At 41.9% G+C, this 18,332-nt stretch overlaps 2 protein-coding genes across 2 annotated transcripts in view; one reads left to right on the forward strand and one right to left on the reverse strand.

The window, feature by feature from the left end:
- Positions 1–5,237, forward strand: part of thap1 (THAP domain containing, apoptosis associated protein 1) — a 107,877-nt gene extending 102,640 nt beyond the window's left edge. The window contains exon 4 of the transcript XR_011585678.1: positions 5,224–5,237. The gene's annotated coding sequence lies outside the window, so the exon portion shown is untranslated. The remainder of the gene's footprint in view (positions 1–5,223) is intronic.
- A 2,027-nt stretch (positions 5,238–7,264) lies between these two features.
- ier5l (immediate early response 5-like) lies at positions 7,265–8,401 on the reverse strand. Its single transcript, XM_070850634.1, has one exon. The coding sequence runs from the start codon at positions 8,259–8,261 to the stop codon at positions 7,380–7,382; it is 882 nt and encodes a 293-aa protein (XP_070706735.1). The 5' UTR covers positions 8,262–8,401; the 3' UTR covers positions 7,265–7,379.
- Between the last annotated feature and the right edge of the window lie 9,931 nt (positions 8,402–18,332).

Consider the following 18,332-nt stretch of genomic DNA (forward strand, 5'->3'; position numbering starts at 1 on the left):
TACAGGATGTTGGGCTGCATTGCAGAGAGTGGTGGAATAAAGCATCCGGGAAGCCGTGTCCTTCTGAGGAATGAAATCTCTCCAGATGAGACACTCTACAGATGAATCAACACAATACCATGAGCTCCCACCCTTGACTCAGAGGAGGAAAGCGCTGGTGCATTCAAGACTCACAAAGTCTTGACAATCATCAGGTCGTCTTAGTGTTTAGTCAGTGGTAAATGTATCATGTGAACCTCAGCCATGAACTCCCCTGTAAGATTTTGTCAACCTACTGAACATGTTGTTGAACTCTACATGTGGGACAAGAAAAGTGGTGATCTCCAAACTAAGAGCTGCACTAAGACTGATTCAGTGTAAGTTATACTGCCAATCTTGTGCACATTGTGTTGAAGAAATGTAAGTGATATTGAAAATGTAGAAGGACTGTTTGTCAGTTGTCTATTGTGTTGAAGTTTAACATCACAGCAAGTCATTTCAGGGTATCGTAGAACTTGTCTATCACCTGGATTTACCACTTGGGTGTTCGCAAAGAAATGGCTGACCATTCGAGTTCACACCTGAATTCATCATTCACAAAGTGTGCATGATGGATTTGGGACTGCAAATCTGAGGGAGTTTCTTGGCCTCATTGGGAGGAATGTTTGGAATGGGACAGCTGTGTCAACCCGTTCTGACATGTCTGGGCCTGAAATGTTAACTTGCATGCAGGCAGTTTCTGAAATGGGATGCAGCTGCAAACTGAAGATGGGGAAAGAAGTGGTGTAAAGTAAATAAGTACATTTACTCAAACACTGGACTCAAGTACAATTTGAGATACTTGTACTTTAATTTAGTAGTCCCATCTGAACCTACTTTCTTCTTCTATTGCACTACATGTCAGGTGGAACTGTTGTACTTTTTGCCCCATTATATTTGACCAGAGACTGTAGTTGCTTTACAAATTAAGATTTTAAATAAAAAATGTATGAAATACAATCAGCTATTATATATCAAGCTAGTTGTTCCGAATCAATTTGGCCCCTAGTTGGGGCCCCTTGTTAAATGTTCTATGAGTCTTTGAGTTGTTGAGGTTACATCAAAGAGATTTCTCCCTCTGAACTTATCAGATTGTTTCATTTCAATAACTTTTCAATGCTGAAAGAGGGGAAATTATAGTCTTTCTCAATAAAGAATAATGGTTAGCTTGATTACATAAATTAGAATTTGTTGTATTAATCATTTTACCGAGGGAAAGGAAAGGAGTCCTATCTACTTTTTACAGCACCTTTAGAGAGCAACAGCACATGCCTCACATTCGATGTTTGCATTCATCCTGGTATGTACAGGTCACTTTTACCCAAATCCACTTCAGCAAGTTCAGCTTCTTGCTCAAGGGCACTTCAGCTTATGGACAGGAACCACCACCCTCACAATTAATGGTGAACCCTCTTTACCAACCAAGCTGCAGCCACTCTTCTTACATCTGTCCAGGGTTTAACCTCAGTCGCCCAAAGAGTTACACGTGGAGAATACACAGAACAGTTTAACAGCAGGTTTAATCCAACACAGTCCAGTAGTCAATATTTATAAGGTCTACGCTTTATTGTACAAAGACTGGGAGCACTGGGAATGCTGATATCATGATGACCTTTATGTATATCATTTTAAAAGTCTATTTTATATCAGAACAATTTCTTCTTGGGTGTTGCCTCACTGTGAGAAACTGTGGCCTAATTTTTTCCAGTGATGATGTGAAAATAAGATACAGCATTGTTTTCTCCCCCAATATGCAAATAAGGGAGTAACCCAGTTTTCAAAGTCCAATGCCTTATTTAATATTCATATTGAGGCGTGGCCAGTTACTTTCAGCGTTAACATGTGTTGTGTGATATCTCATCAATATGCGTTACCAAGTCAGTGAGTAGTAATGGCTGTAGCCCAGTGGTCTTTGATATGCTAAATATATGCAAATAGTCGACTTTGCTTATGCAAATTGGGTGTGGTCTTTGGTTGCATGTGGGCGTGGTCTAATTTTTCTACTACATGCAGATGAGTGTGCAACCTTATTTGGGTGTACCTAATTAATTAATTAATTAATCAATCAAATAAGTAATCTGTCATCTTGTTTTTCATTCAAAAGGTAGTTGCAAGAAGCAAGGCGACCTTTCATATTGTAAGTGTCATCTTGTAGCAGAAAACACAAATTTTGTATTTGTGAGAACAAACTGAAAAACACAACTGTCAGTCTTTCAGTTTTCTTGTGATATTTACAATGAATCCACAGATCCACAGTGCACAACATGAAAACTCATGAATTATTGTTATTAATTAACAGCCCCTGAAAACCTTGTCTCCCGTGGTTTAACTTCTGACCTTGCCACAGTTATGTCGAGGTGTACACCAGAACCAGGTGACCTCACAACGAACCACTTCTTATGCCGGTGCAGCCATTTTAAGACATGTTAAATGTGTCACTGATAACATGGATTATGTGATTAGTTGTGTCTTCTGTTAAAATCAGATTTAGAGTCAACAGAAAGTTGTCTTAAAATGTAAATTCACTCAAATAACAATAAAACATTTGTGACTTGCCTCTAATGGAAGAGTACAGTATGTAGCAACACCATGAAGAGGTTTAAACTGGACTGTTTCTTTAGTTGAAAGTAGTTCCAATGAAAAATGTTCACAGTTTATCCAAAGTGACCAAGACATTGTTTTAAGACATGTTCCTCTTGACTTTTTATTAGACATGAGGTTGTAGGGGTAGTTTTGGTTGGTCAGCCACTAATGGATGGACTTAGTAGATATAGACCGAATAACACATATATAGATATTCATGGTCCCATGATGATCAATTCTAATAACTCCAGGATCCCCTGACTTGATAGCACCATTCATTCACAACATCTGTCAAAGCGTGATCATCACAGCGTACTCTGAGAAAACCGTTTAAACACGAGTGCTCCCCTTCATCCAGTCTGGACAAAAAAAGAGGGAAATAGTAGCAAAACCCAGTCAAGTAAAAATGGACGACGAAAACTAGTTTGAAAAGGGAGAGCAGCGACGTGTCTGTATCAGCCTGGACCTGGTCGTCCTCACAAAAACCATCCCAGACCTCCCCTCCCCCGCCCGGCCCTCACAGACCTCTGTGCAACCTGGCTGACCTGTACAATCTCTGCTGCCACAGTCTGCCACCCACCCCCCCGCACCCTCTATTAGTAGAACTACCCCCCACGACCCCTCCCCCCCTCTCCTGCCAGGAGACCTATCCCCCATAGCCACCGCCACCCCCCCCACACACACACACTCTCTTTTCCCTTCTGCCGTCAAGTGTGGCCTCCTCCCCCTTCTGCAAGCCAGCCAACACATCAACCCCCTCTCCTGACAAAGCATGCCCCCCCACCAACCCCCCTCATGGCTGCACCTCTCCAACCCCCCTCTGTTGTCTACCCCTCCTCCTTCGAGCACCCCCACACACTAACACAAGTCACCACGCTCCCCCCTCCCCCTCACAGCACCCCCACCACCTGGTATTGTCCTTAAAAGTGTAGAAGGTGATCAGAGCAGAGAGACATTGGTAAGACGAATGTTGTCCTATGTCATGCTTCATGTGGTTTAATGGTTTAATATTGTCTGTCCACACAGATCCAAATCCCATCCACTGTTCACTGAGCTTTTGTTTTGTATCTATACATTTTTCAGACATTTTGTATATAATATTTAATAAGAGAATGAAACCAAACCAAATCAAGTGTTTAGGGGATAAGCTTAATGCATGTAAATGACAAATAAAATCACTGATGATCAAAATGATTGTATGTCTGTGTTCTTGGGTGTCAGTCTTTCTCAGTCCAGATGGAGGAGCTGTGTATACACCATGAAACAAAGCCATTGTCCACATCATTTGTCTACCAGAGAGGGCTGAGCTTTGCTTTCAGTCTGATATCATTTCATGTTCTTCTTCCACTCACATCTTCATGTTCAACAGACGCTTTTGTGTATTAATGCAATAGGTTGTTCTGCAATAGGTGCAATAGATCATTTCAGTAAATAATCAGACACTGAATCATCCCACATCTGCATAATTACACAATGCATTGTTCACATTGCCTCGTCACTTCCATTACAACCTACCTACTGCAAGTTGTTATGGGTAGCGGCAGCTAGAAAAAGCCTGCAGAGCTGAAGCAGCAAACGAGCAGCAGCGATGGATGTGATGTGTTGGGGTAGAGCGATGCTTCACTCTGTGAGGCAGAAAACCAATACATCCAGGAAGAGGAGGAAGACGAGAGAGAGAGAGAGAGAGAGAGAGAGAGAGAGAGAGAGAGGAGGAGGAGAGGAGGAGGGTGTCTGGAGCTAGCGAGGGGAGAGTTGGAGGGAGGGTCAGCCTGAGGTGGCTGCTCTGCATACACAGCCCTGCTGATATCTCCATTCATTGATTTTAAAGAACACCACCAAGTGGCACAGAGCAGAGATAACAGGACTTAAAGTTTTGGTAGGGAAGGAAATTCTGAGGCTGAGATGCAAACTATAGTCACAGCTCAGTGGTGGAGACACAGTGCACAGTAGGGACCAGCAGGAAAACTAGTGACTGGGCCTTTTTATGACATTGAGCAAAAGTAGAATGACAATTCATTCCTGCCTGATTTAGAGCATTGACACTTTGATGGTTAATTTTTTGCCAAAATACAGCACCTCTGCAGTAGCTGCTATGTACACTTTGTGAGAGGGAAACAAGTCCCATCTGTATGAAGTTATAATTTTGAGCTGGTGATTTTTTATATTCTTTATGGTAATATATCATATTATGTTGTTTCCTCATATGTTTATGGTTTATATGTTATTTATTTATTGGGGAAATATGCTTATTTGCCTTCTGACGAAGCATTAGATGAGAGGATCAACACCACGCTCATATCTGTCCATTTCATTTAAGACGACTTAGCTTATCTCACATTGGAAACCAGGGAAACAGCTAGCTTAAACCCACAATTTTTTCCCTCTACAATTAATATGTTGTATCTCATTTAGGTGATTTGCACAAAGACCAAAGAATGAAAATGACTGGTAGTACTTTCTTGGCTCTGAGCATTGCAGTAGAGCAGCAGAGACTTCAGGAAGTCAGTGGATCCAGCTAAGAAACACGATGGAATAAAATGATAGCTTATCGTTTTAGACTTCACTGTGTGAAGATCAAGCAAACAATAGTGAGCTTTGGAGACACTGGTAGGCAGACTTTAGTACCTTCAGACAGATCCAGGCAAGTTGTTTCCCCTCCTTGTGCTAAGCTAAGCTAACCAGCTGGTGACTATTTTTTTCTTTTTTTGTGATATTGAGTATTATCTATCATCTAATCACAGAGAAAGCAAACGTGTATATCCCAAATGTTGAACTATTCCTTTAATCCTTACAACTGCAGATTTGCTGGATTGTTGGAAATGGTTCTTTATTGATAACATGTGAACGTCTATAGTGGTGGACTCACATGGCTTAGAAAATTATTACCAAATTGGAGGGAAAGAATACACACCAGTCAAAGGAAATTTTCACTGTGTGAACTCAAGTTTGTTTTCAGTGGCTTATAACTCATCTATAATGCATAGTGATATTGTATCAACTACAACGTATGGAGCCTTTATACAGGGTTTCTTACTTGGTTTATTACAAGCATATGAACGTGTGTTCCGTCACTGTTCCATGTGTGGAACTGTAGGCCTGTAACTCATCGCCACAATCAAACACAACAGGTACAATTAAGGTGTTCATTTTTTATTAAGATTATAAATTTTTAACAAATATTTTTCTGGAACAGTTTTACCCGGTGATATACAATTTAGTAAGCACAAAAATACAAGAATAACAACAAAATATGTAGAGAATGGCTGAATACTCTCTTTATTTTGGTACACATAGTGCTCATAAAGCTAATGCATGGACTCTCGGGGTATGGCTAAATCATGAGTTTGCCTTTTTAAAACAAAAGGACTAAGATCACTCCTGCAAAACAAAGTATAACTCACAAAACCAAGATATGTTGGAATTATGAATTGCTGTGGAGCTTTGAGCAACAACCATGATTAAGAGAAGATGTCAAACCGCCAAAATAGCCCAGACTGTACACTGGGAGTGGAAGGGATGTGATGACCACACTGAGAGCTCAAAAAAGTGTTACAGGATTGAAGTGTTGGCATTCCATTAGATGATATGAGCTGCTTTGGTCCATGTAGGCGGGAAGATGTGGTGTTTCACATGGCAACAAACTGCTCAGAATGTGCAAGGTCCATTTCAAACTGGAGAAGATGTTTTCCCAAAAGACTCCTCAGCCCAGGTCAGGGGAGACACTGAGTCACTTTCAACATGCTTTCAGTTTATGACAATAGCTAGCGGTAGTGTGCAGTGAATTTAAGGCCACAGACGTCCGTCCGTTTCATCAGTCACAAGAGTGTCTTCTGTAGACACCAATCTGTGAAAACAGGACAGCCAGCACATGATACATATGGCACAACCTCATTCCTCCCCCTGCCAGAACTATTGTCATTAAAATGGTCCGTTTTTAAATAGCTTTTCTTTATCTGGCAAAAATAAAGTCAATTTATACCTCACAGGGAGACCAGGTTCAGTTCCTCCAATTAGAGACAAGTGTGAGTGATGTCACCCACACATGTCACTGATGATCTTGTAAGACAAAGGTGTGCTTTAAGGTATAACTCTTCATACTTCTGTCCTCTATATATTCTGAACTGATGTTTTTGTTATGGCCGTGCAAATGTCAGGGTTGTGATTTTAGTACATGATCAAAATTCATTCACTGTTGAACAGATTGAATAATGAACATTAGTCATGTCCAAGTTAAGAAAGTTATAATAGTATCACACTTTCTGTGTGGAAAGTTAATTATTAAACCTGCTTTTACCAAACCAGTAACCATCACTCGGTGGTTAAATGACATCTACTACTGACCAAACCCACACTGATGATGAGAAGTGTTGAATTTTTTGCAGCATTACTACTGACGTCACACATTGGAGCAATGTACAATTTCTGTGAAAACCCTTGTTTCATTAAATACACATTCTGCAGAGCATGTGGAACAGTACTTCAGAAAGTGTTAGTTCTCTCACTGATGTTCTCCCGAGGTTCCCTTTTATTTTCTGGTGTTTGAGGAACGGTCATTAAAGGGGACACTGACTAAACACACCTGTGCAAAAGTTCCACAAATGATCATCACATCTTCAACTTTCTCTGAGGAACAGTAGCCCATGGAGGCGTTTCTTTGTAACGGGTAACACTGATGCCAAACAAGCCAGCAGCAGAAACTAGCTCTTCACTTAGTTTGTCTACTAATGCTTGGTGGGACACATGTTACAGCTGACCCTGGTCCCCTTAAAACAAAGAGTTCAAAATGCCACAATCGCTCGGGTCCATGCTCCCAGACTGGCTAGGACCTGTTTGCTACAGATCTGTTCTAAGTCCGCCTGTCTGCTCAGCAGCCCTGAAAACCCCGAGCCGAAGATGGAGATCAGGTTGGAGATGTTGGAAGTGTCCGTGTAATCCGGGCTGGAGTAGGAACAGTCCTCGCGCTTCGCCCTTTTCCGAGCTGCTGTAAAATCCGACAACTCTTCAACGTCGGATAAACAACAACCAAAGTCAACCTTCCGTTTCTTGGCCGGGGACTGCGCGCCCTGGCCGCACTGGAGCGCGTCACAGCAGCAGTCCTGGTGGAGGTAGCCGTTCTCCACCGTGGTCACCACATGCGTGTCCAAGTCCAGCACTGTGGTTTTATTGCAGTGCGCGCTGTTGTTTGCAGGAAACTGGTCACAGTGTGACACGGGGGAAGCCTCCATGCAGCAGCTTCGGTAATAGGACGGCTCCGGTTCCTTACTGTCGTCCTCGAGGGGAGAGCAGCCGGGGAGAGCGCTCGCTGTCCGGCCGTGTGCCGCGCCTCGGTGGCACGCAGAGCCGCACAGACTCGCCTCTTCGCCGCAGCAAGCAGCCCCCGCCAGCTGCTCATCGTCGGCGTCCTCTGCGTCCAGATCCAGCGGGTTGAGCTCCTGGATCTCGTTGCAGACCGTCATCACCTCCTCGTACTGCTGCATCCTATAAATCTCCGCGTATTTCTCCTTGATGTAGACCTGCCTCGCGTTCCTCAGCACATAGGAGACCAGTAGGTTTTTATGCAGCTTGATCCCCCCTCTCTGCGTTCTGGAGTTGTGGATCTTCATCAGAGAAATGGAGATCAGACTTTGCGCGTCCACTGCACATTCCATGGTGTTGATCATTATTAAGTTCTCCCAGTCCACCTCCTCTTTGGGAGAGGAAAACCGAGTCTCAGCTATATCAGTGGGACTCGTTGTGTTCGAGGAGAAAGGTTTAAGTGAGCTCTGTGGAGAAGCATTGGACACAGTGGTCTGCCTCTCTCTGAAAGCCAGCAATCATTTACAGATGGCCTGAATCCAGAGTATATATATATAGTCATGACAGACGGCCCGCCCTCTCCGGGAACAGCCAATCAGCGGCTTGGGGTCTGTTGAATGACAGGCTGGCACTGTAGAAACACGTCGTTCTCCACCAATCAGCTGCAGGCGGTTCCTCTGTACTATTCAAATTCCGCCCAGGCTGTATAACAGGAATGTCCTCATTTCAGCTGCCCCGTAGCTGAGTCTTCTAAAACCAGATAGGTTTCCGGGTATACAGTTACATCAAAAGAAATAAACAAGATAAAACAAAAATGTAAAAAAGATCCAACCAATAAAGTCATCTCTGTTTATTCTAACGCTTCGGTTTCCAAATACTCTTCTTGATAGATTGATAGGTGGCAGATGCATAGCATAACTTTGTCCTCAAACAGACATGATAACAAAGTAAATGACGTCATCTGGCCATGGTAAATTATGACTATAATTGGCCTCATAAGGCCAGTAAATCAGTTCAATTTCATATTTCACTGAAACGCGTGATTGCTTTTTATTGGAGTATTTCATTGCTCTTTAATTTGAATGTTTCGTTCAGCATGCATAGCCTATTTGTTAAAAATGTTGGGTGACAGTGAGGAAGATAACAGAACAGAACACCGATCACAGTCTTTGAAGACAAGGTCAGAGACTGATATCATGCAATTAGGGTAAAAAAACAAAGTCATGTTATATGAGGAAAGTGGTGGATCTGTTGAAGCCGTCCTCTAGTGGAGGTTTCACTGATTATGAAATGTTACGTCATCTGGCACAGCATCCCAGCAATGCAGGGGACTGTGGTACTAAACTGTGTATTCAGAGGCACAGAAGTACTGAATTATATCTGTTTAAAGGTCAGTTCACTAAATTACACACAGACACACACATGTTCACACACATGTATGCTCAAAACGAACATCATTTTTCCTTACATCTGGTGGTATCTAGCCATGCCGATAGTTTCATTCTTATTTGTGCTGCTTGGAGATTCCTGTCTCCACAGAAGTACAATGGTGGGGAATAAGCTTTCATGTGTGGAGCTCACAGTATTGGAAAATTCCATTTAAAGAAATTACAGCAGTGGCTTTTTGGTTAAATTATCCTGATTACTCTGGAGAATCTACAGACTTCACTGTCAAGAGTTTTCACTGGAACTACCTTCTACCAAAGAAATGCCCCCTATAGAATTGTTCCTGCAGAAAATTCCATTCGCCTCTATTGTATTGGGATGGAGGCAGAAATCTCAGAGACAAATATTTGAAAACCAGGACAAATAAAATGAAAACACATTGTCACCATTGTCAAGACTGTTCCACACCATTTTAAGAAGGAGAAGTTCCAACTGTGGACACCAGTCCCACTAATGGCCACTAGATGGTGGCTCCAAAAACTGTCCAACTGCAGTAGCTCCAACACAAAATGTCCCATTATATTTCTTGTCTCGTGACATATGTACCTGCCCCGCACCAAACGACAGACACACAAAGAAGCAATTAGCTGGTTAGAATATTCAGCTGTTGTAAGAGAGTGAATGTTAGACTTCCATCTATCAGGTGACCAGAAACATGACTCCTTGTGAATGCTGCTGATGCTCCGTGTCGACTGGATGTGTAGAGAGTACAGTCTTATCCTCTGCAATTAAAAGCAAACTTGATGCGATTTGGTTAAGCTGCAAAAAAGCAGAACTAAAATAAATCCGTTTCCTCGATTTTCCTGTCAAATACTGAATCTAAAATGTCCCAGAAAATGTTGTCTTCTGCCACATGAACAGTAGCAAACAAAGGCAGTCATGCACTGGGTAACATTTTGTCCAGTACCTAAGGAGCATGCATCTTTCACTAAAATGCTGTTTACAGTTTACCTCAGTTCCTGTGTCTGTGTCCTTGTGTAATCCCACTGAATGTGGTATTGTATTAACAGTGTGGCTACCAGTCCCTGTAAATAAAACAGCACATCACTTCAGTAACTATCTAAGTATCTAAGTTAGAAGTAGCATTAGTCACTAACCTGCTAAGCATGTAGGAATGTTGTGAAGCAGGTATGTGATCAGGAAGCACACAGCAACACACACCAGAGGCACCAGAGAGGCTTATATCACTTTCAGCTGATACACTGATTGTTCCTGAAGATGAGGGCTGGATCTCAGACTGTGTGTCCATCCAGTTAAATCTCTGATTTTATTGCCTAACATTTAAATCGTTTTCTGACAGGTTTGCCAAATAAACGTCATAAAATACAAATATGTCAGTGTTGTGTTAATAGCTTTTTTGTTTTCAAAAACTGAATGAATGTGCCATTAAATAGAAGTATGTTTTGGAAGCGCTGGGTACATTGACAGGGGTCTCAGCCTGTAACTGTCAGGAGTGGCGGTTTCCCTGTGCTCTCTTTTAATAAATGAATGTTTTCTGTCTCCAGATCCACCAGGTAACCCAAACCCTAGGCTTCACAACAGGGCTAACCCTAACCCATCAGAGTTTCATATGATATCATATTGCATAGTCTTTAGTGAGTTCTTGGACAAAATCAGAACATGAAATAGTTCTGCTGAATATTGATAACCCTTATTGTCAGTAAACATATTGCAATAAGTGATGAATAATATGCTGCATGTTTTGCTAATTCACACTGTCAGTGACATAATGTAATTGTAAAGGCAGCTAAATATCTGGAAGGATGGTAATGATGGTAGAATGTGTGTTAGAATGAGAGTGTGTGAGCAATGCCACAGTAACTAACCCACTCCGTTGCGTGTTGCAGGAATCCAGAATTGCAGTGGCCTCTACAGGTTTAATCAGAGGTTCAAATGTTTGTCAAGTGAATGCAATAACCTGTGTTGAACCTGTAGAGGCCAGTGCAGCACCAGTTTTCTGCCCTGTGTGATAAGTGCTTTGTTACTGTTTCCAAATTCCCGTTCTGAGGTTGGATGGTGCGTCTACAGCCTGCAGAGTGCAAGAAGAACCAGAAGTGGATCTCCCACTGGACAAAACCAATGCCTTGCTGAGGGATGGCTTCTAATGTTCACTGAATGATGAATGTATGATGCAGAGTGGGATACACACTCATCTTTTCTTTCAGAGGAGGCAGTCGTTTGCAAAAAGCAGCACACCCCAGTGGGTCCCTGTGATGAACCAGGCTTCCATTAGTTTAATATGTAAAAGATCACCTCTCACTAGATAAAGGCAAGGTGGAAGTGCTGCAGCTCATATTCAGCATATATGGAAGAGTCCACATTGCATACCGTTCTGTGTTGATTTACAGAGGAAAGCTCTCAGTTAGTCTTCCTCAGCCACTGAATGGCAGCTTTAGGAACAAAAGCTTGTTTTTTCAAGTGCAGTGAGTTTGAAAAATGGACACATGACAACACATAAAATACACAAGAATACAAACAGAGCAAGATGCACCTAATGTGTAGTAATACATGATAGTAATACATGTATAGCCACATTAGCAGATACCATTCCAATCCCCAGTTATCAATCTACAGTACTGTGATAAATGACATCAGGCCTCAGAGGAATGCCATGCTGTCTTCTTCCATGTGGACATTTTCTGAGAGATTCTCACAGTTTAAATTAAAGCATCCAGTCACCCAAATGACAAACAAGTTATATTGTGTCACTTACCTCTGGAGTAAATGGCCTTGCATTAGGTTTTATTTGTCCAGGGTGTGAGATGTCTCTCCCTGAGATCTCTGCCTCCACACATGTAACAGAGGTGAAACATAGCTGGATTGTGCTACTCACAGCATTGAGGTTTTAAAAAAAAAAAACAAATCAACACAAACATGTTGTTCCAGAATCCTGTGTCTCTGTTACTCTGGATAATCCACCGACCTTGCTGTTTTTATTGGAACTGCTTTCTACAGTTGGTAGATAAAATCCAAACTGTCTGCATGGCATAGATACAGCTCGAGGTAAGGGAGAAAATGTTTGTTCATGTTTTATATTCTGTTTTTTGCCTTTGTTTCCTTTGTGTCCACAAGTGAAACGACAAGTCTGCTAGCACTGTAATGTTAGTATGTTTAGTACTGAGTCAGGATGTGGTTAGTGTAGCTTAACATAAAGACTGGAAGCAGAGGGAAACACCAGCACCTCTGATTAACAAGCTCTATCTCCTGTGTTTAATCTAATCTTTGACAGTTTAGTGTGTAGTGGGGAAGTTTTGCTCATGCAGAATGGAGTACATGTACATATTTCCCCTTCCTGTACTTATCAATACATACAGTTAATCCATCCAATAGCTCTTGATAAAAGTAAACTAAACCTAAATGAAATTACAAAAATACATTTTCACAAAACATACTGATTTCACACTATTACCATGCTGTCTTTCTCTCCCCACATTCTTCCATTATATTGCGGTCTCTTTCTATTTCAGTCTTTCCTCATTATGTGTCCACTCCCCTGTTCACAGCCATCCTCCCACCATCGCCCATCTTCTCCCGTCGTCTGTTCAGCCTCACTGTTCGATTATTGTCTCTGGCTCCTTTTACCATTCGGCAGGCTAACTTTTCTAATATTACGGTATTTTTCACCCCTCAATTTCTTCCTCAGATTTCTCTCTGTGCCTCAGAGAGGGACTGCAGCATTTCAGCACAGTTGCAGTTGTCAGCAAAGCAGATACTGTTTTCTCTCGGCTTCCTTTGCATGCATGGTCAGCACTGGAGACCGCAGAGGTATCTGTCTGTGCTGCTGCCACAGTCCTGTATCCATACCCACAGTTATTACTCCTATACTTCCTTGCTTGCATGTGCTTCTATATCTTCTATAGCTTGTCTCTAATTACTTCTCACGTCTCACCAGCCTCTTTACCAGCTGTTCTGCTCAGTCTGATAAAAGAGCAATAGTTTGGATCAGATCTCTCAGAAGTTAGATTTTAGCAATGTACTCCAAACAAGAAGGCAATATACAGCACAGTAGAAGAAGAGTATACTGATTTATGGATGAAGACGTGAGTCAGTTTCTCCCTCAGTGAAGCTTGAGAGGTACTGTCATGTCTGATTTCTCCATCCAATCCTATATATACTGGCCAAGCAATGGGGAATCAGATACTGCTAATGCCCAAATCTGTAGAGAGACCTGGCTCCATACCCCTGCAGAGACCTGGTCTCATCTCAATACCCTGGATAAAGCTAACGTTCAAGTTACTGCATTCTATGGGCGGAGTGATCTGAGCCGAAGGAGAGCAGCAGATGCTAGAGGGGGGGGCAGACAGAGGCACTCAAACACAGCCAAAGTTGATGGACACTGCTTTCTAGATGTTGATATTTTTAGGATATATTTCCTGAATGTTACTAACTGCTATTAGCAATTTCATTGACCAAAGCCACAACCACAATTCTGATGCAGCACAGTGCAGGCTGGAGCAGGATAAATACATCATTAGAAGGAGAACTGCAGTATCAGCAGGTGGAGTTTTAATGTAGGCGAGTTTCTGTAATGGTGAATCACATCAGCTCTTCTAATCCCCTTTGAAGAGGTAACTGCACCCAGCTTGGAAATCCTGCTCGTGTCGCCATTTAGCGCTTTCTGCATACTCTGCAACACCTTAACCACGACACCTCAGAGGGCGCAATGTCACATCGGTGTCAAGTGTAACTATGACCACACCCAATTATGATGTCAGGTATGGTCAGAATGCAACACATTGATAAGATCGACCTATAGAGGTCAGTGTTTTCATGATATACACGTTTTAGTGACACGTTTCTCCTTGAAAGCAGCAGGCACTTTGAAGCTGAAATATTTACCTGCTCACCTGCAACACTGTGGATGTCCTCCAGGAGCGACTGCCTCAAAATGTGTGCTCTTATCCCCACATTTAAGCAATAATGCATTTACCCCTTCATGACAGCATTCCTCAAGTGTGACTGTTCAGAATAATTGTAAACCTGATTTCCTTCATGTTTGGACAAATATCATACAAACTAGTTCTGAATAAGTAACCCTTAATCGTCCTACTGTGAAGTCTATTATTGTTAAGAATAACCCATTAACCTTACCCATTGGTTAAAGGACAGATTGGCAAAGTTCATGGAAAGGCCAAAACCAGCAATGCCCGTACTGTCTGACTTCCCTACCCCATCTGTTACAGTATACTCACAATATACAGTAAAGGTTACCTGTACAACAACAAGTATTGAATAATGAAAGATTTTTAGTCTCATCATGTGCTCACTTTCAGCCTGACCTCCAACTCAAGTGTTAAGATAATCCACATAAACCGTCAGATCACTTGACTGCTTGCATTTGTTGCACTGAACGTATTTCTATTTGCTGCATTCACAGAGCTCAACAGTTACTTTGGTGAGGAGACTGTTATTGGAGCCAGAGAGCCACAAAAGTTCTTGCTGCCTTACTCCTGCTACTTGTCTTTGTACGTTTTCATAGTTTTGGGGAAGTTCTGGTCAGTCCATCTTTTTGTCTGTCTATACATCCCTTCCAAAGCAAGAAATCGTGAAACTATTGTGTTAATGTTCAAAGTCTCCAGAGGATGCTTCCTAGTAGCTGCTGTAGTGTATCTGTATCTCAGACAATCACATTTATTTAGGAGATTCCAGCTACCTTGGACATGTACCCCTTCATGTGAATGATTCCATGACCTTTCCACTAGTGCTATCCTCAGAATGAACCTTGTATTTTTAGCACCACGGTCAGTAACACACCCGTGTTTTGGAGTGAACACAGCACATCAGTTCTCTTACTGTCTGAAACCTCTCAGTCTTTCTCTTGTCCTTTCTCTACCTCCCTCTGTTGTCCACAAGATGCGCATTCCATTTTCTAGTCCAGCATTTATCCTCCCACCATCATCACTGGCTGAATCCCAGTTTATCCTGGTCCATTCTTTTTGACAGAGTTCTGTTCGTTAAATAAAAACATAAAAGGTTCTTTCCCTGCTGCCAGTAGAAAGAAAATCTGTTTTCTTTTTCTCTTTTGTTTCTGTCTGGGTCCCTGCTGCTTTGCTCTGCTGCTCCCCTCCCCTCCCCTCCCTCCCTCCTCCCCTCCTCCCTGCCTTCCTCTGCTTTGCTGGCTCTGCTTTCATTCCAGCCTCCTCCCCCCTCAGCTCCTCCATCCCTCCGTCTTCCCTCTGGAGAATAGGGGTCATTGCACAAATGATTACTCAGACCCTGGTCGCCATGGCAATGCCTCCATGTAACGGGCGACAGGCATACATCGAGCACAGCAAAGACGCCGATTAGTAAGCTGGCGATGGAGAAAGCAAGCGCTGCCTTTGTGTGGCTCCGTTATGCCTCCATTTTTTTCAAACTGCCTGTGTTTTTTCTGTGTCTCCAGCTAACTGGGGTGGAGGGAATGAGGGAGGGGAGCAGTGGAACAGAAAGAAAGCCTGCAAACATTCTGCTCACAGCCCTCCAGCTTTGTCTCTTTTTCTAGCTCGCCGTCTGTGTCTGAATGAGGACTGCTGTTGGTTTACTTCAGCAGCCATTTAGAAACGGTTCTAACCGTTCAGCTAGCACAAATCAAATCTGTTCTGAACAGTTAGCCAGAATCTAGAGCTGCAGGTATGGTCGAGACACATGTGCATGTAAGACAAGCATTTTAGAAACTAATTATTTGTGTTTTTGTGAGTTGCTCTGGCTCCTGGTTGTTTTTGTAGGCTTTCCTTCTGCCCCCTTCTCTGCAGTGGGAGTTACCGGAGAACAAGTCCATTTTCAAAGGTTAACAAAGGTTCATATCTACTGTGGACTGAAGCGCTGAAAAATTACATTTGAAAACATTTCAAAACAAAATCCATAAATAATGGTCAAGTTAGTCTGGATGATCCACAAAAAACAACAGTTGTCACTGGAGCTACTTTCTACTAAAGACTATCAACACCAGAATGATCCAGATCCTGTGCCAGAAGTACGAAAACCTCTTTCACAGTGACACTAGCATGTGTAATAAATGTACATTTATTCTTGCTTGTCGCTCAGTTTTTTTTTCAAGTTGTCTATACAGGGATGGTAAAAAAAACAATGTAATACAGCTGTTTGTTGGCAACCTATAACAAGCAAAGTGTAGCATAAGCTCTCTAAAACATGTTCATGTTCTGATGTGATTATTCTGATGATTATTTTTTCTCTAAATGTCAGTTTTCAATAATGTGAGCATCACAAATCGAGTTCCGTCCACCCCCATCATATTGGGGTTGAAACAGAAACCTCAGCGACAGATATGTGAAAAACTGCATGAGCCATAGTTAACCGCAGCATTTGGCAAATGTTGTGGTTAGCAGGATTCAACATAACCCTCATTGTCTGCTTTCATGGTAAATCTACAGACACAATGTCTAGATGTATTAAATTATCCATTCATGACACAATTTAACATCACTGCAACACATTTAGATATTACAGGATAATGTCGTTTTCTCAATCTCAATGCTTTGCTGATAAAGAGTCATGTTTTATTGCGTTTATTGTCAGCCTTGCTGTTAGACTCTCTGTTTAGTAACTCCCTCTTCCATTGCTTGGGTGCAAAGAGTTGTTCCAAAGCTGGAAGAGCAACTTTTTCCGCAGGACTCTCCACCATTTAATCAGGACCGCTGACACAACGTGCACGCACATCTGTTTGCAGAGTAACCAATAGTAATGCTCTCTCTGAGAAGACCTTCTCCCAGCCTTGTTCATCAACAGGCTGAGAAAGCAGCACACTGAAGGACCTTCTTCCTCTTTGAGGACTGGTAACAAACTCTAACTGGGCACATATAGCAGAGTATTACTGCATACATGTACTGGTTTTGGTTTGCTTTAATGTTCATGGAGTTTTATTATTGTGTGTGTTGTAGTTTACTGTGCAGCCATAACGTTAAGTTGATTTTAGTTTGCACACACACACACACACACACACACACACACACCTGGTACCTTTATCCTACACACTCACACATACAGTGTTACAAATAGGCCTTGACGGAGAAGCTAAACTAAGCTAACAGCTACAGCACTTAGCTTCCCTTTGTCTGCCTCTGACCCACACACCAGGGGGTCTGGTGACCATTTTGGAGGGAAGCAACATTTGGTTCTCCCACCTTTTGTAGTCCTCAATGTTACATTCCTTTGCCTATTCACATACACACTCTCCCTATTGTTTGTTAGTCACACTTAGTTAGATTGTTCGTATGTTTGACTTTGTTAAGTTTTAATAAATGTTTTAATCCACATGCTGTCTGCTATAATATTGTACAAGAGTGAATACTGCCAACCTCTACTCTGTCAAGGACTCTGAAATCCTTCAACTAGCCGTCAATATGGTAACTTTGATCTTAGTTATTAAGTTGATTATTAATCGTTATACGAAATTGATAGTTTAGTTTTTTATGAGACTGAATCAGTTAAATTGGCTCTTTTTCCTCGTTCATAGAGGTGGACTTTACACTAAGTCCCACTAATCAATATAATTATCAATTATATTTAATAAATATTAGTTATTTCCGATAGCCAAATTGCCCCAGAAATGGTGCAAACCCCAACATTTAGCACAACAACACCAAGTTCGTTATACCAAACAATACTGCAAATGCAAGGGTTTTCATTAGTGGGACATTGGCTCAATCACCACTGTGTTATCTCATGGCTTTATTAAGTGAACTTTAATTACCACAAGTAGCATGATGAACAATTAGTGGCTGTGGCAGCTTACAGGTACTTCTCTCACACACCAGGAGAGACTACCTAAATGTCATAACATGTATATCATTTTGTATTTTCAAATCATTCCTTGTATTTAAATACATTTTCACACCAGTATTTTGTATTTCATTAAACACATTTGGTGAGTCAGTATTAGTAAAAAGATATTTTCTGATGTATTTGTGCCCATGTCTGGTCGAGGGTCACTATATCCTAGTTTCAACCGTCCACTGATCCAGCACAATCTAGATAACTATCAACCTTCATTT

This window comes from Pempheris klunzingeri, chromosome 19 (assembly GCF_042242105.1).
Source record: "Pempheris klunzingeri isolate RE-2024b chromosome 19, fPemKlu1.hap1, whole genome shotgun sequence".
NCBI classification, from domain to species: Eukaryota; Metazoa; Chordata; class Actinopteri; order Acropomatiformes; family Pempheridae; genus Pempheris; species Pempheris klunzingeri.